Source organism: Odocoileus virginianus, chromosome 29 (genome assembly GCF_023699985.2).
Source record: "Odocoileus virginianus isolate 20LAN1187 ecotype Illinois chromosome 29, Ovbor_1.2, whole genome shotgun sequence".
NCBI lineage: Eukaryota > Metazoa > Chordata > Mammalia > Artiodactyla > Cervidae > Odocoileus > Odocoileus virginianus.
In genome coordinates, this window is record NC_069702.1 from 13860785 (window position 1) to 13887682 (window position 26898).

The 26898-nt window shown below is 48.5% G+C and overlaps 1 protein-coding gene across 3 annotated transcripts in view; it reads right to left on the reverse strand.

Annotated features, from left to right (window-relative positions):
- Window positions 1-26898, reverse strand: part of PPP2R2C (protein phosphatase 2 regulatory subunit Bgamma) — a 161740-nt gene that overhangs the window by 55110 nt on the left and 79732 nt on the right. For all 3 annotated transcript variants that reach the window (XM_070458148.1, XM_070458149.1, XM_070458147.1), the window contains exons 2-3: window positions 2753-2850; window positions 222-387 (exon numbers count right to left, since the gene is read on the reverse strand). In XM_070458148.1, coding sequence (XP_070314249.1) covers window positions 222-387; window positions 2753-2850 — 264 coding nt within the window. The remainder of the gene's footprint in view (window positions 1-221; window positions 388-2752; window positions 2851-26898) is intronic.

Consider the following 26898-nt stretch of genomic DNA (forward strand, 5'->3'; position numbering starts at 1 on the left):
ATATAAGTGAGGTGAAAAGTGACTGCTGATGACAAACACATTTGCACACATGTACACACACATGCTCACACATGCACACATACAAGCCCAGACCACAATATAAGTGAGGTGAAAAATGGCATTTGATGACAAGAGCAGGCATGCATACGCACGCGTACATACACACACATACATGCACACAAAGGCACATGCACACACCCAGACCGGCCCGGCCGCCTCACCGTTGGTGGACAGCAGGGAATGGGCGGCATTCTGCTGCGGGAGCCACTTGATCTTGTTGATTTTCTCCTCTATCTCCAGACTCTTGAGATAGTCGAACTCTGGCTCGTGGCTCTGGAAAGTGCTGTAGACATCATACTCGCCCTGGCTGTGTGGCGCATTTTTGCTCTGCAAGGAAACCAGGCCCTGAGCTCCGGGATGGTGGGGCGGGAGCTGGCCGAACCCACACAGCGCCTGGCACGGCCATGGCCAAGGCAACTCTGTTTTTAAAATGTCCAGTACCTTGCTGTGTGGCCCTGGCCCAGCCCCATTGCCCCCTCAGGGCAACAAGTAAGAAGGGCAACCAAGGGAGCCAGCGTTTACTGAGCACCTACTATGCACGGGACACTAAGTGCTTCTCACGCCTCCTCTCGTTCTATCCTTGATGCCCCTCCATGATGGGCAAAACTCCTCCCACTTTATAGATGAGCAAGTGGAGGCTCAGAGGTGAATCGACCCTCTCCCCCAAGGCCAGGTGTCCACACAGTGGTGTCACTCACTCCACTGAGGTCTGTCTGGCACCAAGACAGACCTGAGGTCTGACCTGTTCCTTACATCCTTGGGTCTAACTTGGGCCTGGCTTGAGGAATGAGTGCATTTTGGAGCAGAATTAACATTAGGGCAGAACATCCTGCAATGTCAGGCATAGGGATAGACTGGGATAAGGTATTGTCTCCCCCCGCCACACACACCGACTTTTCTGAGGTCCGGGCTCCCCTCCCAGTTTAGGCAGCCAAACTTATTAGAATAAGGGCCTTCTAATGGAGTTCCCCAAATAGTCAGCTGGTGAGTTCATCGCAGGCACTAGGGACCACTTCTTGGTAGACAATTCAAGTTTATGTGACAACATGAAACTACAACTACTTGGGAGCAAAATAAAGAAATTCAACCAAAAAAAAAAAAAATTCAACCAAGCACAACTTCAAGTTTCCTGTTGGCCTTTTGACAGTATCTATTTCTATTTCTTTTCCTCTTTTACTTTTGGAAAGCTTCAACATTCTTCAATATTTTTGCCTCTCATTCACTTCATCTCCTATTAGCACTGGCTATGGCAAAGGTCAGTGGGACTGGAATTAAGAAAAAAAATTAAAGGAGAAATATTCAAAACTGAGAAACCTGCCTCTGCCAGTTTAATTTCTTTCTGCAGTTTGGCAAAAACAAGATGACTTTGCAATCCCCAGTGGAGGCCTCTGGTCCTTCTCATGAATCAGAATGCTCGAGCCACAGGACTGGGCTAGATAACAAATTCCCAGCTACCTGCCTTCTGGCTGTGTGTCCTTGATAAGTTACTGCAAACCCTCTGAGCTCTGGTCTCCTCATCTGTAGACTGAGGATGGTAACAGCACTGAATGGCACCTCTAGGGTGGTGGTGAGGGAGGGTTATGGGAATGAACGTGGGTGAAGGCAGACCTCAGGGCACCTCGGCATGGGGACGATGCTGAAGAACTGGAGGGAGGAGAGTGACCCTTCAGCCCCTCTGCCCGTCACCCCTTCATCCTTCCCTCCGGCCCCCTCGTCTCCTTCTCTTCCTCATCCGGCATCTCCTCTCCTCCCTCCCCCTCCCCTCACTGCCTTGCTGTTCCACCATCCTGTCTTCAGCATCTGATCCCAGCCCCCTTGGGAAGCAGGGTGCTGTGTGTGACCGACAGACCACACCCAGTCTCGCTTTCTATCCCTGGAATTTGCTTACTGACTGGGTGACTCTGAAAAGGTCCTCATTTATGAAATGGGGTTTCGGTCTCCACCCTTGGAGGTGGGCAGTGAAGAGTAAATGGGAGAAGCATATGCAGTGTCTGCATGTAGTAGGTGCTCAACAAACACGGCCTTTTAACCACCAGGTTCTTCCAGTGGCTCAGAAAAATGCCTCCAGGCAGGCTGTTCCAGACAACAGAACTCACTGGGGCAAGGCCCCGGGCTGAGTCAAACCATCAACCCTAGAAGGAGGGCCGGCCCACAGCGGGGGAAGGTCCCTCCTCCCCTCCACCCAGCTCTGGTTGGGACAGCTCCAGCTCACACAGGCAGTGCTGTCATTATTCGCTCAGGCATGTCTGACTCTTTGCAACCCCATGGACTGTAGCCCGCCAGGCTTCTCTGTCCATGGCAATTTCTCCAGGCAAGAATACTGGAGTGGGTTGCCATGCCCTCCTCCAGGGGATCATCCCAACCCAGGGATCGAACCCAGGTCTCCTGCATTGCAGGTGGATTCTTTACTGTCTGAGGCACCAGAGAAGCCCACACAGGCAGAGGGCAGATTAATCAGGAGTCTGTTTCTCCAGGGTCTAGGACACAGTGACCCCTCAGCAGAGGGGGTTCAGAATATGGTACTCTGAGCCGACCAGGTGGATTCCCTCCCTGAGACCTGCCGGGCCCCATCCCTGCATGCCAGGGCACCCTTTCCTTCCAGCCCAGGCACCCCGGTGGGGTGCTGCACGTGGCACCCTATGGGTTAAAGCCCAGGTTGAGTAGCCCTCCCTCCTTCCAGGCCCCGCCGCACCTCCGGTTCCCGCTGGAAGATGACAACTCGGCCACCCTTGTCGCCTGTGGCCAGCAGCTCCCCAGTATGGTTGAACTCGACGGTAGAGATGATATCGGCTGTGGTGGGGGGCGGGGGGAACAGAGACAGGAAGGCGTGGCTCATTAGGACCCAGTGATGTGTAAGTGGAAGGAACTGCTCCCTCCCGCCCCCCAGGGCCCTCATTGGGTGGTAGGAGCCCTGCCTGGGGCCCCCTCCCCTTCCCCAATGGCTGTAGGACCGAGACTTGTTTACGGGAGACTTTATTTCCTTCCTCCTCCCCTTCCTTTCAGAAACACTTGAAAGGGGGTTGCTTTATGTGCTCACCAGGTGACCCGGATGCAAATCTAAAACTCACTAGCCCGATTCTGGGGGCCACAGAGACTAACTGTAGTCCTCTCTGCTCCCCACTGAGGTCCCCAGGAATGGGACTCCCATCATCATCACATTCTTGGCCTGGACTCTGCACATACCCAAAGCCTTAGTCAGGCTTCGGCACAGTGGATCTACTTTCAAACAAACTGCAGAACTGACCACTCCTCCTGGCAGTGGCCCCAGGTAGGCACTGGGCCGGTCCCTTGGCTGGTATCCCTCCTCCCCTCCTCTCGCCCATGTTGAGTTCTCCTTAGAGTGGCCAGGGAGAGGGACAGCCTTAAGGCTCCCAAATCATGGGGTGCTTCTGCTCAAACCCCCTCCTTGCATCATTTCCTACCCCAGCGATAGCAGTTCTATTCTCCCTCTGGCTTGGGCCTGAGCCTTGGGATCACCCTGACTCCTCTCTCTCACCCTCCATGTCCAATCCTATTGGCTCAGCCTTCGAGATACATCCACATTCCATCCCTTCTCCTGCCTCTTGCCTGGAGGACCATGACAGTCCCCTACTGGGGCCCTCTACTTCTCCCAGCCAGAACACAAGTTGGCCCTGACAGAGCAGCCAGAGGGAGCCTTCTCAGAACTTTCTAGAAGCTCCCCACCAACAGAGAGAAAGCAAAGGTCTCAGAATGTCTGAAGCCTTGAGTGACCTGCAGCCCCCAGAGGCAGGCCATATCAGGAGCCCAAACTTTCACCCTGTCTGGTGCCTAATCCTGGCACTTGACGGGGTACCACACCTTGTGACTGGCTTTGGCCTGCGGGATGCCAGCAGACAAGCAGTTGTTCTGAGTCCCTGCTGCTTCCTGGAGCAGGACCTGCCCAGGCCTGCAGCATAGCCGTCCAGCTCACCCAGCCCAAGCAAGCCTGGGGGACTGGAGGGCCTGGTGGTCAGCACTCCCAGGTCTGCACAGTGAGGCTGAATCTCACCTTTATCTGGGACATTTCTGAACTAGCCACTGTGATTTTTGTGGAGGCCAGAAGCAAAAATAAATAACTTTGACTTCCTGCATAAATTTTGGTCATTCATCATTCCTTCATGTCACGGTCCCAAACCCTCGGCGGCTGCTGCTGCTGCTGCTAAGTCACTTCAGTCGTGTCCGACTCTGTGCGACCCAATAGATGGCAGCCCACCAGGCTCCCCCGTCCCTGGGATTCTCCAGGCAAGAACACTGGAGTGGGTTGCCGTTTCCTTCTCCAATGCATGAAAGTGAAAAGTGAAAGTGAAGCCGCTCAGTCGTGGCCGACTCTTAGTGACCCCATGGACTGCAGCCTACCAGGCTCCTCCGTCCATGGGATTCTCCAGGCAAGAGTACTGGAGTGGGGCGCCATTGCCTTCTCCGAAACCCTGGGCAGATGTGTGGTAACCAGTGTTTATTGTTGAATGCTCTGTGTTTTAACTCAGCAAACGGTAAGGAACCCCCTTATCCTCCACTACTCTCAGCCAAGCTCTTCCATTCCAATCTGGGTTCCTTGCTGATTCTCAAAATACCAGCTACCTTTTGTCTCAAGACCTGCTCTCTAACTTCGAGTGGTTTTCACACTCCTATTTCCAATTTCATACACACCTTTTCCTTTTCCAATCAAGTGCCTGACCCACACTGGCCTCTGAGCCACAGGGAAAGGCCAGCTCTGATGGCTAAAGGACATCACAGTGGGGACAGAGGGAAGGTGGTTCAGAGGCAGGATGCTGGGCTGGGTGTATTCACTGATCAGGATCAGAGCACATGTCACTCAACTTAAAGACGTGTGTGCATGTGTTAAGTTGCTTCAGTCGTGTCTGACTTTTTGTGACCCTATGGAATGCAGCCTGCCAGGCTCCTCTGTCCATGGGATTCTCCAGGCAAGAATACTGGAATGGGTTTCTGTGCAACTTAAAGATAAAGGGGGCTAAAAAGCGAGGAGACCAGCTCTTGGGGACCACGGAGATGCTTGTTGAATGTGGAACCGGGAAGGGCATCAGGCCCCAGCTGCCCAGCACTGTCCCTGCGTGGACAGCCTGACTGGTCCAGGGACACAGGAAGGCAACAGCTGGAGCCACAGGCCAGCAGGGCCCGGTTCCCACATGTTGGGCTGGTTCTCACTGCTCATGTCAACAGTCCCTTAGGGGGAAAGAGCAGGATATAGAACTGCGCATAAAATGTTTTTAATTATATAGCCCAGTGATCACAGCCATGTTAGATAGCAAACAAACTGGGCAGAGGGCAAACAAGCTGGAAGAGAATTTTCTACCACCTTAAACAGAGGCTGCTTTAGGGTAGCTGAAAGAACTTTTTCCCCTCTTCTTTCTGTGTTTCCATGTTTTCTATATTTTCTGTAATGAATGAATATATTTTTAATTGCTTTTGAAAGTCGCTCAGTCGTGTCTGACTCTTTGTGATCCCAGGGACTATACAGTTCATGGAATTCTCCAAGCCAGAATACTGGAGTGGGCAGCTGTTTCCTTCTTCAGGGGGTCTTCCCAACCCAGGGATCAAACCCAGGTCTCCCACATTGTAGGTGGATTGTCTACCAGCTGAGTTGCCATGTTAAACAGAGGCTGCTTTAAGGTAGTGGAAAGAAAAATTTTTTCCTTCTTCTTTCTATTTTTCCATGTATTCTAGATTTTCTGTAATGAATGATTATATTTTTAATAGCTTTACTGAGGTTGTAACTGATATACACAAAATGCATATTATTTAATGTATGCAATTTAATGAGTTAGGACACATGCATAATATATATTATTTTTATGATGGAAAAATAACAATGCTATTAAACTAAAATGCCAATGTAACCACTGGTATCCAGAGCAAATGTGGTCATATAAATGCTGGGCAGTTACCACAGTAACAGACATTAACATCTGCAGGAAATTTACAATTTATATGTCAGTTTTATATCCGCTGCCTCCTTTGAACCTCACGCCAGCCCCTGAGGAAGATATGACTATTATTTCTGGTGGCAGCTGAGGAGATGGATGGGGGCCCATTGACAGTGACAACCCCCTGAGCTGTTCATGGACCAGCCAGAAGTCCTGGGTTGGAGTCCTGCTGCAATACATGGGCTATGTGGCTTGGGTGGGCTACATCACTTCTCTGAGACTCAGTTTTGTCATCTGTAGCATGGCTATAGCAGAGTCTGCCCCGGATTAGAAACTCAGGAGAGATGGTGGAGATGAGAGCCTTTGGAAAAGAGGAAGAGCTATGAAGAACCTCTTGAAAGAAAAAAGTAAAAGAGCTGGCTTGAAACTCAACATTAAAAAACCAAGATCATGGCATCTGGTCCCATCATTTCATGGCAAATAAAAGGGAAAAGTGGAAGCAGTGACAGATTTTATTTTCTTGGGCTCCAAAATCACTGCAGACAGTCACTGCAGCCATGAAGTTCAAAGACGTTTACTCTGTGGAAGGAAAGCTATGACAAAGACAGACCTAGACAGTGTAGTAAAAATCAGAGACATCACTTTGTCACCAAAGGTTCATATAGTCAAAGCTATGGTTTTTCCAGTAGTCATGTATGGATGTGAAAGTTGGTCCATAAGTAAGGCTGAGCACCAAAGAATTGATGCTTTCAAACTGGAAAAGCTGGAGAAGACTCTTGAGAGTCCCTTGGACTGCAAGGAAATCAAGCCAGTCAATCCTGAAGGAAATCAACCTTCAGTATTCATTGGAAGGCCTGATGCTGAAGCTGAAGTGCCAATATTTTGGCCACCTGATTCGAAAAGCTGACTCATTGGAAAAGATCCTGATGCTGGGAAAGATTGAAAGCAAAAGGAGAAGGGGTTGACAGAGGACGAGACAGTTAGACAGCATCACTGATTCAATGAACATGAATTTGAGCAAACTTTGGGAGACAGTGGAGGACAGAGGAACCTGACATGCTCTGGTCCGTGGGGTTGCAGAGTCTTACATGACTTAGCCATTGAACAACAACAACAAAGGACTATAACACCAAGGAATGATGAATGACCAAAATTTGCTGGACAGAAAATCAAAACTCTCTCTTGTCTTTGGTTCTGGCCTCCACAGAAATCACAGTGGCTAGTTCAGAAATGTGCCAGATAAAGGTGACATTCAACCTCACTGTGCAGACCTGGGAGTCCTGACCACCGGGCCCTCCAGTCCCCTTCTGCAAACACTGACAGAGCAGCTACAGACCTCAGGCCAGGTCAGTGCCTCCCCAGGCCCAGGAAGACGCTGGTGGGTGTTTAACATCTACTCATTGTTACAGTTAAGTGTCTTCTAGAGTTTGCCTTCGGAAAAGTTGCCTCGCCTGAGAGGGCGGAGGTTCTCAGCAGTAAAACCACGCAATCAGAAAGTCCATTCTTTCATTTTAGAATGTTTGACACATCTCCAGCCTCAATACCACCTTCCCCAGGAAGGCTTCCTTGACAGCCCTCCTGTTCCCCTGTACAGTAGTCCCTCCTACATCTATGGTCTCATGCCCACTATGTGCCCCTCCTTGGATGGTAGACCCTACAGGGGAGATAGCAATTGGAATAAGAGGCAGCACTGGGTGAGTTTCTCATTTTCGTCGCTTTTAGCCTTAGGACAGGTCCTGGTCTGTGGCTACTGAAACTCAGATAGAAAGTCATACTCTTCGACTCGATAAGACAGAATCTGAGGAAGACCTCGTAGCTGGAAAATTAGGTACTTAATCCTGGAAAATCGGTCTACAGAGGAGTCCCCAAATGCAACACATAAACTCTGCTCCAGTGTTTAGCTGGTTGCAAACTGCACACATGCAGAGATGTTAAGTCTAAAAGAAGTGAACTGGGATTTGTGCTGGGACTGAGTTTCAAGTTGAGTTCAACCAAGTTATGTGTGTGTGTGTGTGTGTGTGTGTGTGTGTGTGTGTGTTAGTCAATCAATTGTGTCTGACTCTTTGCAATTCTAAGGACTGTAGCTTGTGCCAGGCTCCTCTGTCCATGGGTTCTCCAGGCAAGAATACTGGACTGGGTAGCCATTCCCTTCTCCAAGGGATCTTCCTTACCCAGGGATCAAATCCAGGTCTCCTGCATTACAGGCAGATTCTTTACCATCTAGGCCACCCAGGAAGTTGCAAAATTTGTTTGCAAATGCAAAACAAAACAAAAACCCTCTTTGAAGGGACATAGCAAACATCTAGTATCTCTATAGTATCATCATTCTCAACACCAAGGATATTCTCCAAAGTTATATGAAGATATACAAAGCAATAGGTTTTCCTATCACCCAAACTGAATATAAAGACAACCGAGGAAACAGACCCTGAAGTTCCCTGGACATCAGAATTAGCAAATGAAAGAGTTATTACAACTATGTCCAAGGATATAAAGGAAAATATGCTCTCACTGCACGAAAAAGGAAGAGAATTTCAACAGAGAAATACAAACTATTTTAAAAAGAGCTAAACAAACAATCTATAACTGAAAATGTCATATAGGAAAATCACTGAATTGCCTAACAGGAAATTTGAGATGACAGAAGAGTTAGTGAACTTGGAGATATATTTATAGAAATTACCCAATCTGAAGAACAGAAAGAAAATAAAAAGGAAAAAACACAGATTCTCAGGAATCTCTGGGACAACATCAACAAGTCTTTATATATATACATTTAGAGTTACAGAAGGAAAGGAGAGAATAGACGACTTGAAATAGTGACTGAAAAATGCCTCAATATAATGAAAGTCTTTCATTTACAAATATAGGAAGCTCAGCTACCTCCACGTAGGATAAATACCAATAAATCACAACTAAACTTCAAACTGCTGTAAACCAAAACAAAGATGAAATTTTGTTAGAAGCAAGAACAAAAATCACATATTATATCCAGAGGCACCAAGAATCAGGTAACTTCCCATCAGCTGACTTCTCATCAGAAATAATGGAGTCCAGAGGCTTTTAGGAAAATCTGAACACCCGTAAACCCAGACTTCTGTATTCATGGAAATACTTTTCAAGGATAAAGGGAAAATAAAGACACTTTGGTGAGAGCTCTTCATGGACCAATGATTTAATCTCAGGACAAGCCTACTGGCCTCTTACTGCTCTGTCGTTAGAGATAAGAAAACTTGATGGAGAGGCGACATACTTGCTGGAAATCCCATATGGTGCAGAGCTTTTGCACTGTACTCCCCTGGCAGGAACCTGTCCCCACACTGCAGGGCCCAGGTGCCAACAGCTGATGCCTCAGGCTCAAGGTCCCAAATCAGCCACTGGGAGAGGTCTGCCAAGCCCACCCATGACTGGCAGGTGCTCCAAGCCTCCCTGCTGTGAGTGATGACAGCTACATGAAAACCCATGGTGCCCTTCTACTTGTGTGGTCCCTTCTTCCTTCTGCTGCAGCTCTGGGAGTCCCCCAGATGGTGAGGTAGAGTGGAAAGGGGCAGCTTGGACCACTGGACAAAGAGCCATCAGTCAATCCTCTGGGACTGGGTGCAACGCAGCCCTATCAGTGCAAGCCCAGGGCCACCTGGTCTGGGAGCCAGAACGCCACCCTGTGGTCCAGTATGGGCTCAGGGAGAAGTCAGGGGTGGTGTCCCAAGTAACCAGCCCAGTGACAGGTCCACATGGAGAGCCAGAGCCAGAGATGGGCAGTCAAAGACCATGCTGTGGGTTGAACTGGGTCCCCCAAACATACATAAATGTCCTAACCCCTGGTACCTGTGAAAGTGTTATTCACTCAGTCATGTCCAACTCTTTGCAACCCCATGGATTGTAGCCCACCAGGCTCCTTGGTCCCTGGGATTTCCCAGGCAAGAATGCTGGAGTGGGTTGCCATTCCCTTCTCTAGGAGATCCTCCCCACTCAGGGATGGAACCCAGGTCTCCCATATTGCAAGCAGATATTTTACCATCTGAGCCACCAGGGAACTGTGACCTTGTTTGAAAATAGTCTTTGCAGATGATTCAGTTAAGATAAAGTCCTACTGGATGATGTGGGCCCTACACCACTGACTGGTGTCCTGAGAAGAAGGCCATGTAGAGACACACACAGACCTACGGGGGAAGGCTCTGTGACAACGCAGGCAGGGACTGCAGTACTGCATCTACTAGCTGAGAAATATCAGGGATTGCTGGTCCCACTAGGAACTGGAAGAGGCCTGCACCAGATTCTTCCCTGGAGCCTTCAGAGCGAGCACGACCCTACGGGTACCCTGACTTCAGTCTCGCAGCCTCCTGAATTGTGAGGAAAGAAGCCACTGTTCTTTCAAGCCACTGAGTGTGCGGTAGTTTGTCACAGAGGCTCCAACCAATGTGCAGAGAGAACAGAGAGGAAACGAGAGGCTGTGTGTGCAAAGGCCTGGCGCACCCCGGCCCCGCCCTGGGCTGAGGTTTCTCCTGGCACCGCATGGGGGAAGATCAGCCCTTGGAGCTCAAAGACGCCCACTGTGACTTTTTCATCAAGAGGAAGGTATTCCAGTCCCAACCTCAGCACATACTGTGTGTGTGTGCTAAGTCACTTCAGTTGTGTCCGACTCTTTGCAACTCTATGGCTAACCACCAGGCTCCTCTGTCCATGGGATTTCCCAGGCAAGAGTACTGGAGAGGGTTGTCATTTCCTCCTCCAGGGGATCTTCTGGACCCAGGTATGGAACCCGCATCTCTTCCTTCTCCTGCATTGGCAGGCGGGTTCTTTAACACTAGCGCCACCTGGGAAGCCTCACCCAAATCACACCCTCTCTGAGCCCTGACTGTCTCCTCCATAAAATAGGAGCTGTCATTGTCGCCTGGTCACAGTTCTTCTAGGGTTTCTGTGAAATTCACACAGCTCCGTGGACCGGAAAGCTCCCCGGAAACCCTGGCAAAGGGCTGCAAACTGGAGGAGGAGATTAAGCTGCTCGTCAGGGGGACTCCTCCCCCATTCATCCCTCACCATCCATCACGATAAGTGCTGTCGACACCATTAATGATCCATCAGCGTCAGAGCTCATGGCGGAGAGGGGGCCCTTGGAAAGCCCAGCTTGATCCTTCTGATGGGATTGCTGCATTTAATTAGTATTGTCGGAGTCAGCAGGGCTGCTGCGGGGGGAGGCGGGTGGGAGAGGAAACAGGTTCCGTCCGCTATTGATGAGAGTGTTTGGTGAGAGGAAGGAGGCTCCGTGTGCCCGACATCAGTCAAGGATGGGACTCCATGAGCACAGCTTACCCAGCATCTTTGTATGGGTTTGCATGGGAGGAGGGGCCAGGCTGAACCCTGGGGATAAGGACCCAGAGAGAAGCCGAGCCGGTTCTCAAGGGCTGCTCCAGGTCCAGGAAGATCTGTGGGAGGTGAAGAGGTGGCCAGGGGAAGTGACGACTTCAGGATGGCAAGGGGTAGGATGCAGGAACGCCTGGTGGAACAGTAGTCACACAGGTGTGGTGTCTTGAAGAACAGGAAGGGTGGCAGATTTATGATGTCAATGCCCCCTCAGCGGCTTCCTCTATTCACTTCCTCTACAATGTGATTTCTGGACTCCTCCTATCCAGAGGTGGGCACCGTTCCCCCATCCTTGACTCTGCTCTGGCCTGTGACTTGCTTTGACCAACAAAATGCAGAGAAAGGTAGGGGGTGCTGGTCCAAGCCCGGGCCTGAAGCGGTTTTCGTGCTGGATGATGGCGAGAAGCCACGTGGAAGAGCTGGTACAGCCGAAGTCATCCATCCTAGGCCAGCCCACGGCTGGTCCATCACCGAACACGGCATCAAGCCCAGCGGGGACAGCAGAGACACCTCCTGACCCGCAGCTACAGTCCACACGAAAATGCATGGGTGCGTGTGGTCAGTCGCTTCCAACTCTGTGAATCCATGGACTGTGGCCCACCAGCTCCTCTTCCTGTGGAATTCTCCAGGCAAGAATACTGGAATGGGGTGCCACGCCCTCCTCCAGGGGATCCTCCTGACCCAGGGATTGAACCCATGTCTCCTGCATTGGCAGGCAGATTCTTTACCAGTGAGCTACCTGGGAAGCCCACACATGAGAATGAGCACCACCAATACGCGAGGAGACACCCAGCTGACCCACAGACTCAGGGGCGAAAGTGAAGGCTTGCGGTTTGAAGTCACAGAGCTGTGTGTGTTACGCAGCAGCAGCCGACTGAGACAAAAGGGCTGCTGGCAGAGTATGGCCATTCCCCACCCCCCGCCCCCGGTCTGCTTTGGAGATCATCTTTATTTTCAGAGGTGGGGAAATCATTCAAAAGGGAAGACTTTCCTGATCAGCAAAAGCTCTTAGCTGTAGTCTGTTTCTCTAGTAGGACTTGCACCCACCAGCCCATGCCATCCCCACCCCACCAAGATGCCTTGTCTACTCTGTGCTCTGATGGCCAAGCTGCCCCTTCACAGCTCAGCCAACAACCCTACTCACTCTCCTGGCCTCAGCTCGTGTTGCTGAAGCTGCCGGAGTCCTGTGTGCCACCCTCTGGGTCCCTTTGTTCATATCACAGCCTCTCACAGGAGCCCTGTGACCGCCCGGGGGTGGGGGAGGGTGTGAGGCCACAGGAGGACAGAAGCCTGAAACTGGCTCCAGCTCAAGGCCTCACTTCCTGCTCAGTGAGTGTGTAGCCTGGAGCGAGTCTCACCTCTCCCCACCTGTAAGATGGGAATGCTCTCACTGGCTCCGGCAGGTGAGAACAGGCTGCTGACATGGGGCTGCTCCTACCTCAGCTCCAACAGAGGCACCAGCCAGATGGGCATCAGGACTGAGAGCAAGGTGAGTGAATCCTGAGAACCCGCTCTGCGGCGCTGGGACCCGATGGGCCAGAAGGGCTTACACAAACACTAACCCCCAAGCTACTTCCTGGGAACTGTTCCAGCGCCTTACACGTGTCATGAATGACCTTTCCTCCATGAAGTTGCTGGAGGGATACTTTTGTTCCCATTGTACAGATGAAGAAACTGAGGCACAGAGAGAATTAATAAGTGGTCAAAAGCTGCCCAGCTGGTGGGATTGACGCCAAGGCTGGCTCTAGAACTTGCCTCTCTGGCCTGGTGCTTCCCAAGACATTTAAAGGGATCAGAGATGGCAGGCAGAGAGATTGGTGAAGACATTTCTTGGGAGATAGCAGGTCCTAAGGGGTGAGTCCTCACCCACATCTTCCCTCCCCAAGCTTAGGGAGACCCCCACAGGACTCCAAAGTATGCTTCCTGAAGGTAGGAGACTCTGGCCTAAGACTCTGAGAGCAAAAGGGATCTGGGGTCTGGACTCTGACTCTGCTGGGGATGTGGAAGACCAATGGCTTTCACCCGTGTGCTTCCTGGGCACAGAAGAGAGTTGGCATAGGTCCTCTTAGCCATGCCTGCTTGCTCCCCAGGGATCAAGGGGAAAGCAGCAGAGGGAGACCACTGTGTCCAGGAGGTGAGGAAAACCACGAGACGTACAGTTGTGACTGCCCATGTCCAGGGCTCTGCAAAAGGTAGCTTGGCCTGATACTTCCAGATCACCAGCGCAGGACCCATGAGAGAAGCGGGCAGCTGTGTCCACCTGCCAGGCCCATCCAGAGCAGGCGAAAGCACCAGCAGCCTCACAGCCAATGGGGGATTGTGGGCAGAAGCTGGAGGACCCCAGCCCATTTCCCACTGCACCAACAGGCCCTGCTGTGGGGACACAGGAGAAAGGCCATGTCTGGACCGTCAGCTGGGATTGGACATTCATTACTGGGTGTGGGATGAGAAGTCCTTAGCCCTCCGAGGGTGATCAGGAAGGCGTGGACCTGCCCGGGCCCCCATCTCACAAGCAAGTCTGGTGAGAAGATCCCCCCTGCATCCCGAACTTGGTGGGGGGTGAGGGCTGGGGTCAGAGGTGGGGTGGAGACAGCTGGGCTGCCACGCCCAGGCCAAGGCAGGCCTCCCTGGACAGGTCACCTGCATGGAGACAGATGGGAAGGGGCTTGTGGGAGGTTTGAGGGGGGTTTGTGTGGAGCGGGTACCTGCACCCACCTCCCACCCCTGCAGCCAGAGGCCCAGGACCCTGGCTTTGTCTGTGAGGGGCTGGACCTCTCACGTTAGGGCAGGAAGGAGGCAATTTCTCCCCAGGGGTCCACAGGTGGGAGAGTCACTCGGGAGCCGTGGTCCCAGCCCACAGTTGGGACAGCCACCCTGCACCCGGGATCTAGTGCCTATTTCACTTCTTTCTGTCTGGTGACCCTGGGCAGGTCAGCGCCTCTCTAAAATTGCACCCCCTCCTTTTCTGAGAATGAGGGGCATTGGGAACAACAAAGACCAAGAGCCCTGATGGCTGTGCTGGGAACTGCCCATGATGCCTCATCTCGTCTCTCCATGTCCAGAACGGGGCCATGTGGGGGAGTCCTGGACCCAACACACCTCCATCAACCTAGCTTTGTAAAAGGAAAGCACACCCAAATAGAAGACCCAGAGTGAATATTTAAACTGGGCCTAGTGTTAATTAATTTTAAAGGCTAAACTAATAATAATAATTCAATTATCTCAGGACCTGCTCAGAGAGCTCCAGGTGAAATGGAAGGTTGAAACCTCAAATGATGGTCCCCAAATGTGCCTATTTGTCATCAGCCAGTCAGAGGTGAGGATGGTGGGGATATTTGGCTCAGATAATGACCTTTGGCGGGGGGGCCTTCCCTGGTGGCTCAGTGGGTAAAGAATCTGCCTGCAATGCGGGAGACCTGGGTTCGATCCCTGGGTTGGGAAGATCCCCTGGAGGAGGACATGGCAATCTACTCCAGTATTCTTGCCTGGAGAATCCCTGTGGACAGAGGAGCCTGGGCGGGCTACAGCCCATGGGGTCGCAAAGAGTCGGACATGACTGTGTGACAGTCATGACAGTCACAATGACCTTTGGAGACAGGGGCTACAGAGGGAAGCCTGGGTGGGGAGAAGCTGGATGGCCTGCGGCTGGCTAATGTTATTATGTCCTTGAAGTGTAGTTATGCCACGGTGCTGGTACCGCTTGGCACAGGGGAAGATCTGTGTTCAAATCCCATTCTTAATGGCCGTGTGACCTTGGGTAAGGCATTTCACCTTTCTGCATTGATTTGGTTGTCTGTGAAACAGAGATGGCCTTCCACACCCTCCAAGGCTGCTGGAAGGTTTACCCTGCATGTGGCAGGCACCCAGAAAGCCTGCCCATTGCTAACTGACTCATTCAAAAGAGGATTAATGGGGAGTCGTGGTTTAAATCATCCTTTAAAGGGAATTGTTGGCTAGAATTTGATGTTTTTAATGTGGACTGTTGGATAAAAGACTAAACAACAATAACAGAAAAGAACAGAGTTTCTGTTTGGGATAATGAAAAAGTTCTGGGAATGGATAGTGGTGATGGTTGCATAGCACTGTGAATGGAATTAATGTCACTAAACTGTATCTTTGAAAATAAAGTGGTAAACTTTACCTTCTGTATATGTTATCACAAGAAGAAGTTAAAAAAATTGAGTATCTACTGTATCCCAAGCAATGTTGTAAACACTGGGAACCCAGAGTGTTCATGCCCCACAAGAAGCTCACTCTCTAGTGGAGAAAATAGACACTAAACACATTTTCATAACTATATGATTTTTCTGTGGAGGAGGTAAGAGCTAAGATAAAAACTAAAGTCTGATAAGGAATGGGAGGGTTGGAGGTACTGTTTTAGTTAGGAAAGTCAGGGGAGACTTCCGGGAGGAGGAGGCATTTAAACAGACCCCTACCTGAAGGAAGCAAGAGAGGGAGCCACATGGATATCTGGGGGCATGGCACATGCAAAGGCCCTGAGGTAGCAGAGAGCTTGGTGTGCTGCAGGTCAGCAAGGAGGGCCATGTGTGAAGGTAACAGGGTCAAAATATGAGCTCAGAGATCTGGGATGACTCCCAGATCTGACTGCAGCACGGCTCTCCAGGTCCCTGGACTTTGCAAAGAAGGGCTTGAGACTTTACTTAAGTGAAAAAGAAACCACACAGCATTTTGAGCCAGGAAGTCATGATCTGACTTGGGTTTAACAGCACTCCTATCCTCACGTGTGTCTCTTGCTAACATAGGTGGGCTCTTCCCTTCTGTGCCCTGTCCAGGGTCTGGCACGTCGGCAATTGTTGGGAAGGGTTTTTTAAGTAAATGCCACAAAAGCAGAAGCTGACCAGGCGGGGGTGGGGGAGCTGACCAGGCGGGGGCGGGGGGGTGGGGGGTGGGGTGGGGTGTGGGAAGGACCTCCGTCTTGTCCCTTCACTCACTTCTCACTTGCCTGACACAGTTCCCCTCCTGAGTCCTCACTCTGGCTCCTCATCTCTTGGGAAAGGCATTGGCAACATGATGCTTTTTATCATTGTTGCTTTAATTTTAGCAATTAAAATTAAATTGCTTTTAATTAAAAAGCAATTTAAGCTTTTTAATTTTGGCATTAAAAAAAGTTGAGATGCAATTCAGGTAACACAAAATTCACCATTTCAAAAAGTATACCTAGGGGCTTCTTAGTATATTCACTGTGTTATGTAGCCATCACCACTATCCATTCCAGAACATTCCCAACACCCCAAACAGAAACCCCATACCTCTTAGCAGCAGTCTTTCCCCATTCCCTCCTCCCCCCTCCCCTGGCGACCACTCAGTTGCTTTCCATCTCTAAGGATTTGCCATCCTGGACATTTACATAAATGGAGTCATACAATGTATGGCTTTTTGTGTCTGGCTTTTTTCACTCAGCATCGTGTTTTAAAGGTCCATCTGTGTTGTAGTACCAATCAGGACTCCAGTCCTTTTCATGGCTGAATAATATTCCATCACGATCATGATAGTTTTAAAGGCAGGTCCTATTCTCTTCAATCAGAAAACAAGGCCACAGAAGAGGGCTTGGAGGGAGCTGAAAGCTTATGAATGGCCTTGTATCCTTGGATCCTGGACCCCAGTTTGCTCCCAGCTCTGCAGGCTGAGGGGCTGCTGTGGGAGCCAGATTAAGGATGGGACAGCTCTACCCCTAAGGTGAGTGCTCCAGGAGAGTCAGGGTACGAGGGAGGCCATGAGCTGTGGCTGCCAGCTCCTCCCTGCCAGCCCAGATGAACCCCTGCCGAGTAACTGTTGGCTTGGCTGGTGCAGAGGCAGATGGGCTCGGGGCAGTGGGGGCAGGGCAGCTGTGGACTGGCCTGTGGTCAGCAGACCCGGTCAGCCTGTTGGGTTTGACATGAGGCCAAATTGGATGGTGCTCACAGCACAGACGACTCCCAGATCTGACTGCAGCACGGCCCTCCAGGCACCATCCCTCAATCAGGGCCCCGCGGGCCCTCACACTGGTCAGGCGGCCTGAGGCCAGGGTCAAGATGAAAGGGACCAAGAGAAGACCCCCTGCTCTCCATCTGTTTGCTGGCAGCACAAGCTCCTGAAAGTCCCACAGTGCAATGACCTGGGCTTCTCTCCCAAAGATGAAGATTCCCAGGGCCCTGCTCAGACCCACTGGATCAGTACCATTGGCACCTAGAATCTGCATTTTGACGGTTTCTTCAGTGACGCACTGTTTGAGAGCCATTGGTAATGTTCTAAGAGTTTTGGGAGTGAGACTGCTCAACTTTAGCTGGGCTGCCTGGTTCTCAGCAAGTTACAGACATTCTCTGAGCCTCAGTTTTCTGATCTCTACAATGGGTATCATGATATCATCTCAGGATTGATAGAGAGGATTTAGTGAGGCAACAGAAAACTGCTCAGAAATTGTTAGCTGCAATTGCATGCATGCTCAGTTGCTTTGGTCGTGTCTGACTCTTTGCGACCCTATGGACTATATCCCACCAGGTTCCTTGGTACATGGGATTCTCCAGGAAAGAATACTGGAGTGGGTTGCCATGCCTTCTTCCAGGGGATCTTCCCAACCCAGGGATCAAGCCCGTTTCTCATGCATTGCAGGCAGATTCTTTATCCACTGAGCCACCTAGGAAGCCCCTAGCTGCAATTCAGTTCAGTTCAGTTCAGTTGCTCAGTTGGATCCGACTCTTTGCGACCCCATGAATCGCAGCACGCCAGGCCTCCCTGTCCATCACCAACTCCCGGAGTTTACTCAAACTCATGTCCATCGGGTCAGTGATGCCATCCAGCCATCTCATCCTCTGTCGTCCCCTTCTCCTCTTGCCCCCAATCCCTCCAAGCATCAGGGTCTTTTCCAATGAGTCAACTCTTCGCATCAGGTGACCAAAGTATTGTAGTTTCCGCTTCAGCATCAGTCCTTCCAATGAACACCCAGGACTGATCTCCTTTAGGATGGACTGGTTGGATCTCCTTGCAGTCCAAGGGACTCTCAAGAGTCTTCTCCAAAACCACAGTTCAAAAGCATCAATTCTTCAGCACTCAGCTTTCTTCACAGTCCAACTCACATCCATACATGACCACCGGAAAAACCATAGCCTTGACCAGATGGACCTTTGCTGGCAAAGTAATGTCTCTGCTTTTTAATATTAGTAGTATACTATTACTACACATGCAAACCAAATCAGAGGACTGTCTGGATATTAAATGAAAATGGGGCGGGGAGAATTAATAAATGAGAGAGAGAAAGACAGAGGGTTTATGATATGGAGAATTTGCTGCTGGGGGACTTGGCTCTGGCTCCCACCCTGTTCTGGCTACCATTTCATGCCCCAGTTTCCCCGTTTGTGCAACGGTGATGGTAAGAGCAACCCTTGCTGGAGGGGTCTGCAAACTGCAACGTGTCGTCCGGTGCCAGGCAAGGAACCCATCATGAGGAGGAGAATGGAGGCCTGATGCTGATCCAGACTGAAGGCTTGAGTCTGCGCCAGGCCAGCTGGCTGAGGCTGGCTCCTGTCCTCCCAGGGCCTGGCTCCTGAAAACCCCATCCTCTCTGGGGCTATCTCAGCTCCTCAGGCCCCAGCCAGCAGGCAGGCAAGTGTGGCCAAGTGGCCCTGTGACAAGAACACCCTTCGGGCCCCATCGCATCAGTGTGTCCATCTGACCTCTTGCCAGGCCTGTGTCTGTACCAGGTAGGAGAAAGGGACTCGGGCACTGAGCGGGTGCTGAGGTCACACTTGGCAGAGCTGCTGGGCCCTCTGACCATGTCTCCAGCCTCTGCCATGGCCCAACCTATCGTGCCTTCTCTCCTGGATAATTATGCTATCTCCCCTATTTCCTGCCATCATCCTGGCCTGGGCCACCCAGTAGCTGGAGGGACATTGCTCATCATACACAACCTCCCTAGAGCCTCTGTGGCTCTCCATGGCCATCGCTAGCCCGCTGTCCACTCACAAAACAGCCCTCACCTTTCAGGCACCCCAACGGGGCCGTTGATTTATTTGAGAAGTACTCACTGAGCCTTAATGCTAGGCAACAGGAATTGAGAGGTGGGCCAAATGGGCACCCTGCAGCCTCTTCCACTCCCACCAGGCTGTCCCAAGGGGGAGAGCAAATGCAGAGCCAGTCTACTCTCCCTCCCCCTCCCTTTTTAAAAAAAAATTGTTGAAATAGGGTTGATTTACAATGTTGTGTTAGTTCCAGGTGTACAGCAAAATGATTCAGTTGTCAGTTCAGTTCAGTTCAGTCATTCGGTCGTGTTTGACTCCCTGTGACCCCATGGACTGCAGCACACCAGGCCTCCCTGTCTATCACCAACTCCCGGAGCCTACTCAAACTCATGTCCATTGTGTCAGTGATGCCATCCATCCATCTCATCCTCTGTCATCCCCTTCCCTTCCTGCCTTCAATCTTTCCCAGCATCAGGGTCTTTTCCAATGAGTCAGTTCTTCACATCAGGTGGCCAAAGTATTGGAGTTTCAGCTTCAACATCAGTCCTTCCAATGAACATTCAGGACTGATCTCCTTTAGGATGGACTGGTTGGATCTCCTTGCAGTCCAAGGGACTCTCAAGAGTCTTCTCCAACACCACAGTTCAAAAGCATCAATTCTTCGGCGCTCAGCTTTCTTTATAGTCCAAATCTCACATCTATACATGACTACTGGAAAAACCATAGCTTTGACTAGATGGACTTTGTTGGCAAAGTAATGTCTCTACTTTTTAATATGCTGTCTAGGTTGGTCATAGCTTTTCTTCCAAAGAGCATGCGTCTTATAATTTGAAGGCTTCGTTCACCATCTGCAGTGATTTTGGAGCCTAAGGAAATAGTCTCTCACTGTTTCCAGTGTTTCCCCATCTACTTGCCATGAAGTGATGGGACTGGATGCCATGATCTTAGTTTTCTGAATGTTTTTTTAAGCCAGCTTTTTCAACTCTCCTCTTTTACTTTCATCAAGAGGCTCTTTAGTTCGTCTTCACTTTCTGCCATAAGATGTCATCTGCATGTCTGAGGTTGTTGATATTTCTCCCAGCAAACTTGATTCCAGCTTGTGCTTCATCCATCCCAGCATTTCACGTGATGTACTCTGCATATAAGTTAAACAAGCAGGGTGACAATATACAGCCTTGACATACTCCTTTCCCAATTTGGAACCAGTTGGTTGTTCCATGTCCAGTTCTAACTGTTGCTTCTAGCCCTGCATACATATTTCTCAGGAGGCAGGTAAGGCAATCTGGTATTCCCATCTCATGAAGAATTTTCCACAGTTTGTTGTGATCCACACAGTCAAAGGCTTTGGCATAGTCAATGAAGCAGAACTACATGTTTTACTGGAATTCTCTTGCTTTGCCTATGATCCAACGGATATTGGCAATTTGATCTCTGGTTCTTCTGCCTTTTCTAAATCCAGGTTGAACATCTGGAAGTTCACGGTTCACGTACTGTTGAAACCTGGCTTGGAGAATTTTGAGCATTACTTTGCTAGTGTGTGCAATTGTGATGAGTGCAATTGTGTGGTAGTTTGAATATACCTTGGCATTGCCTTTCTTTGGGATTGGAATGAAAATTGACCTTTTCCAGTCCTGTGGCCACTGCTGAGTTTTCCAAATTTGCTGACATACTGAGTGCAGCAATTTCACAGCATCATCTTTTAGGATTTGAAGCAGCTCAACTGGAATTCCATCACCTCCACTAGATTTGCTCATAGTGATGTTTCCTAAAGCCCACTTGACTTCACATTCCAGGATGTCTGGCTCTAGGTGAGTGATCACACCATCGTAGTTATCTGGGTCATGAAGATCTTTTTTGCACAGTTCTTCTGTGTTCTTGCCACCTTTCTTAATATCTTCTGCTTCTGTTAGGTCCATACCATTTCTGTCCTTTATCATGCCCATCTTTGCATGAAATGTTCCCTTGGTATCTCTGATTTTCTTGAAGGGATCTCTAGTCTTTCCCATTCTATTGTTTCTCTCTATTCCATTGCACTGATCACTGAGAAAGGCTTTCTTATCTCTCCTTGTTATTCTTTGGAACTCTGCTTTCAGATGGATATATCTTTCCTTTTCTCCTTTGCTTTCTGCTTCTCTTCTTTTCTCAGCTATTTGTAATACCTCCTCATACAACCATTTTGCCTTTTTGCATTTCTTTTTCTTGGGGATGGTTTTGATTGCCACCTCCTGTACAATGTTACAAACCTCTGTCCATAGTTTTTCAGGCACTCTGTCTATCAGATCTAATCCCTTGACTCTATTTCTCACTTCCCCTGTATAATCATAAGGGATTTGATTTAGGTCATACCTGAATGGTCTAGTGGTTTTCCCTAGTTTCTTCAAGTCTGAATTTTACAATAAGGAGCTCATGATCTGAGCCACAGTCAGCTCCCAGTCTTGTTTTTGATGACTGTATAGAGCTTCCCCATTTTCAGCTGAAAGAATATAATCAGTCTGATTTCGGTGTTGACCATCTGGTGATGTCATGTGTAGAGCTGTCCCTTTGATGTCACAGTAATCCAAGTCTATGCCCCAACCACTAATGCCAAAGATGCTGAAGTTGAACGGTTCTATGAAGACCTACAAGACCTTCTAGAACGAACACCAAAAAGAGACTTCCTTCTTATCATAGCTGTGCTATGCTTAGTTGCTCAGTCGTTTTTAACTCTTGTGACTCCATGGATTGTAGCCTGCCAGGCTCCTCTGTCCATGGGGATTCTCCAGGCAAGAATACTGGAGTGGGTTGCCATGTCCTCCTCCAGGGGACCTTCCCAACCCAGGGATCAAACCCAGGTCTCCCACATTGCAGGTGAATTCTCTACTGTCTGAGACACCAGGAAAGCCCTCCTCATAGGGGGCTGGGATGCAAAAGTAGGAAGTCAAGAGATACCTGGAAGAACAGGCAGGTTTGGCCTTGGAGTACAGACTGATTCAGTTATACATATATAAATACATGTATTCTTTCTTTCTTTTTTTTTTCCATTTATTTTTATTAGTTGGAGGCTAATTACTTTACAACATTGCAGTGGTTTTTGGTCATACATTGAAATGAATTAGCCATGGATTTACATGTATTCCCCATCCCGGTCCCCCCTCCCACCTCCCTCTCCACCCGATCCCTCTGGGTCTTCCCAGTGCACCAGGCCCGAGCACTTGTCTCATGCATCCAACCTGGGCTGGCGATCTGTTTCACCCTAGATAATATACATGTTTCGATGCTGTTCTCTTGAAACATCCCACCCTCGCCTTCTCCCACAGAGTCCACAAGTCTGTTCTATACATCTGAGTCTCTTTTTCTGTTTTGCATATAGGGTTATCGTTACCATCTTTCTAAATTCCATATATATGTGTTAGTATACTGTAATGGTCTTTATCTTTCTGGCTTACTTCGCTCTGTATAATGGGCTCCAGTTTCATCCATCTCATTAGAACTGATTCAAATGAATTCTTTTTAATGGCTGAGTAATATTCCATGGTGTATATGTCCCACAGCTTCCTCATCCATTCGTCTGCTGATGGGCATCTAGATTGCTTCCATGTCCTGGCTATCATAAACAGTGCTGCGATGAACATTGGGGTGCACGTGTCTCTTTCAGATCTGGTTTCCTTGGTGTGTATGCCCAGAAGTGGGATTGCTGGGTCATACGGCAGTTCTATTTCCAGCTTTTTAAGAAATCTCCACACTGTTTTCCATAGTGGCTGTACTAATTTGCATTCCCATCAACAGTGTAAGAGGGTTCCCTTTTCTCCACACCCTCTCCAGCATTTATTGCTTGTAGACTTTTGGATAGCAGCCATCCTGACTGGCGTGTAATGGTACCTCATTGAGGTTTTGATTTGCATTTCTCTGATGATGAGTGATGTTGAGCATCTTTTCATGTGTTTTTGTGTCATCTGTATGTCTTCCTTGGAGAAATGTCTGTTTAGTTCTTTGGCCCATTTTTTGATTGGGTCATTTATTTTTTTGGAGTTGAGCTGGAGGAGTTGCTTGTATATTTTTGAGATTAATCCTTTTCTGTTGCTTCGTTTGCTATTATTTTCTCCCAATCTGAGGGCTGTCTTTTCACCTTGCTTATAGTTTCCTTTGTTGTGCAAAAGCTTTTAAGTTTCATTAGGTCCCATTTGTTTATTTTTGCTTTTGTTTCTAAAATTTTGGGATGTGGGTCATAGAGGATCCTGCTGTGATTTATGTCGGAGAGTGTTTTGCCTATGTTCTCCTCTAGGAGTTTTATAGTTTCTGGTCTTACATTTAGATATTTAATCCATTTTGAGTTTATTTTTGTGTATGGTGTTAGAAAGTGTTCTAGTTTCATTCTTTTACAGGTGGTTGACCAGTTTTCCCAGCACCACTTGTTAAAGAGGTTGTCTTTTTTCCATTGTATATCCTTGCCTCCTTTGTCGAAGATAAGGTGACCATAGGTTCGTGGATTTATCTCTGGGCTTTCTATTCTGTTCCATTGATCTATATTTCTGTCTTTGTGCCAGTACCATACTGTCTTGATGACTGTGGCTTTGTAGTATAGTCTGAAGTCAGGCAGGTTGATTCCTCCAGTTCCATTCTTCTTTCTCAAGATTACTTTGGCTATTCGAGGTTTTTTGTATTTCCATACAAATTTTGAAATTATTTGTTCTAGTTCTGTGAAAAATACCGTTGGTAGTTTGATAGGGATTGCATTGAATCTATAGATTGCTTTGGGTAGTATAGCCATTTTGACAATATTGATTCTTCCAATCCATGAACACGGTATATTTCTCCATCTGTTTGTGTCCTCTTTGATTTCTTTCATCAGTGTTTTATAGTTTTCTATGTATAGGTCTTTTGTTTCTTTAGGTAGATATACTCCTAAGTATTTTATTCTTTTTGTTGCAATGGTGAATGGTATCGTTTCCTTAATTTCTCTTTCTGTTTTCTCATTGTTAGTGTATAGGAATGCAAGAGATTTCTGTATGTTAATTTTATATCCTGCAACCTTACTGTATTCGTTGATTAGCTCTAGTAATTTTCTGGTAGAGTCTTTAGGGTTTTCTATGTAGGGGATCATGTCATCTGCAAACAGAGAGAGTTTCACTTCTTTTTTTCCTATCTGGATTCCTTTTACTTCTTTTTCTGCCCTGATTGCTGTGGCCAACACTTCCAAAACTATGTTGAATAGTAGTGGTGAGAGTGAGCACCCTTGTCTTGTTCCTGATTTCAGGGGAAATGCTTTCAATTTTTCACCATTGAGGGTGATGCTTGCTGTTATAAATACATGTATTCTTTCTTCTTACATTCTCTCCCATTATAGGTTATTACAAGACACTGAATATAGTTTCCTGTGCCACACAGTGAGCTTCCCAGCTGGCGCTCTACCAGACTGTCACCAAGAGGCTGGGACATGGGAACTTTCAAGAGGAAGAGGGAGGGTTTACGGCAACATGGGTAGACCCAGAGATTATCCTACTAAGTAAGTCAGACAGAGAAAGAAAAGTATCATATGACGTCACTTATATGTGGAATCTGAGAAAAATGATAAAAATGAACCTGCTTGTAAAACAGAAAAAGACTCACAGACACAGGAAACAAACATGGCTACCAAAGGGGAATGGGGTTGTGAGGATAAATTAGGAGTTTAGAATTAGCAGGTACAAACTACTATATACTAAAGAGATAAATGACAAGGTCCTACCGCCTGGCACTACAATTAGGCTGCATGTATGTGTGCTCCGTCGTGTCCGACTCTGTCTGACCCTATGGCCTATACCCCATTGGCCTGCTCTGTCCATGGAATTCTCCAGGAGAGAATACTGGAGTGGGTTGCCATTTCCTCCTCCATGGGATATTTCCGAGCCAGGAATCAAACTGGAGTCTCCTGCATTGCAAGCAGATTCTTTACCAGCTGAGCTACCAGGGAAGCCCCAGAGTTAAGCATATGCCAATCATATATCCCAGCTATTTCTCCTCACCGAGAGTAACAAGACCCCATGAACACACAAAGACTTGTACACACCTTCCCCCAGCAACTTCACCCACAGTAGCTCAAAACTGAAAACCATCCAAATATCCATCAACAGGGGAATGGACAAATTGTCACAGGTCCATACAGTGGAAGACTACTCAGGAATAAAAATGAACAAACTATTGATACATACAACAATTGGATGAATGTCAAAATGATTCTGTGGAGTAGTGATTCCGGCAGAGTGTGCCCTGTATTATTCCATTTACATGAAATTCTAGAGAGTGCAAATTAATATCTACTGTCAGACAGCACATCAGTGGTCACCATGACACAGAACACAGTCAGGGATGGACCACACAATAGAACAAGGAAATTTTGGGGCTGATGGAAATGTTCTAATTCTTAATTCTGGTGGTGGTGTCATAAACCTATACAGCTGTCAAAACTATGGGACTCTACACTTGAAGTAGATGCAGTTTATTGTACATAATAACATTTTTTTTAAGTCTTTGTTTGCAGTAAAAGGGAAAAGCCCCAGCAGCAGGCACCTACCCTCTTCCGAAGCCCCCAGTGAACTGCTGATTTAACACCCTGAGACTCCACAGGCGAGCCGACCACCCGAGTAATTACATTAAGGGAAGCAATCACTTGGTGCATTTTTCAACAACTGAGATCATTCATATTTATCAAACTGCTAATTCATCTCGATTTGTCCCGGGAGATCTGATCCACCCTGGCCTGGCCATGAGAAATGGGTTATGCCAGGCACATGGAAGAACCTCATTAATTGCATACTGAATGAATTAATAACTGCCCCGTCTTCCTGGGTACACAGCTTTTATCAGTGGCCAATGGGAAGCCAGAAGTCAGTGTGGGTGGCCTGAGCTGACCCTGGGAGAAGCCCAAGGCTACTCTCCTGTACCAACAAGGCTCTTTCCAGGACACTCTCAGATGCCAAGCCTCGGAACAGTGAGAAAAGGGAAAATCAGGACCATCTTGGTATGGCGTTAAGGATGAGCAACACAGAAGAGAAGCTTGAGAACCAATGGCAGTTGATATTGGGTCAGATGCAGGCTTCTTCCAGAAATGTCTAGCTCAGCGGGATGACAGAAGTTTGAAGCAGGATAAAACTGCTGCAGACAGTTAAGCCAAATGGTCTTGGCCAGGCGTCCATAAAGTCAAGCCAGTCACTGCTGGTATTTCTCTTATGGTCCAGCTCCAGGTTGGACACCCTCGGAGCTCTAAGAGGCTGAGTTTCCTTGGCCACGCAGGAAATGACCTGAGTTTCCTTGGCCACGCAGGAAATGACCTGGGGACTACAACTTTCTCTTCCACCTTCATCTGGAGCCTCATCAGTCACCTAAGTCAGCAGTTCCTAGACTGTGGTCCAAGGACCCTGGGCATTCTCGGGGTCCTTCCTTTTCCAGCTGTGTGAGTCAGGATGTTTTACCACATTTCCGCCAAACAAAATATCACAACCGACTGAATATAGAAGTACTGTGAGAATTCAGCTGTCCTCTATTAAGCCAGACATTACAGAGATTTACAAAAGTGCCACTCTTCTCAGTAACTTTTTTATTTAAGAAAAATAGTTATTTTTCAGAAAAATATTATTTCTGTTAACATGTGATGGATTTGCTATTTCTATTTTTAATCAATGAAC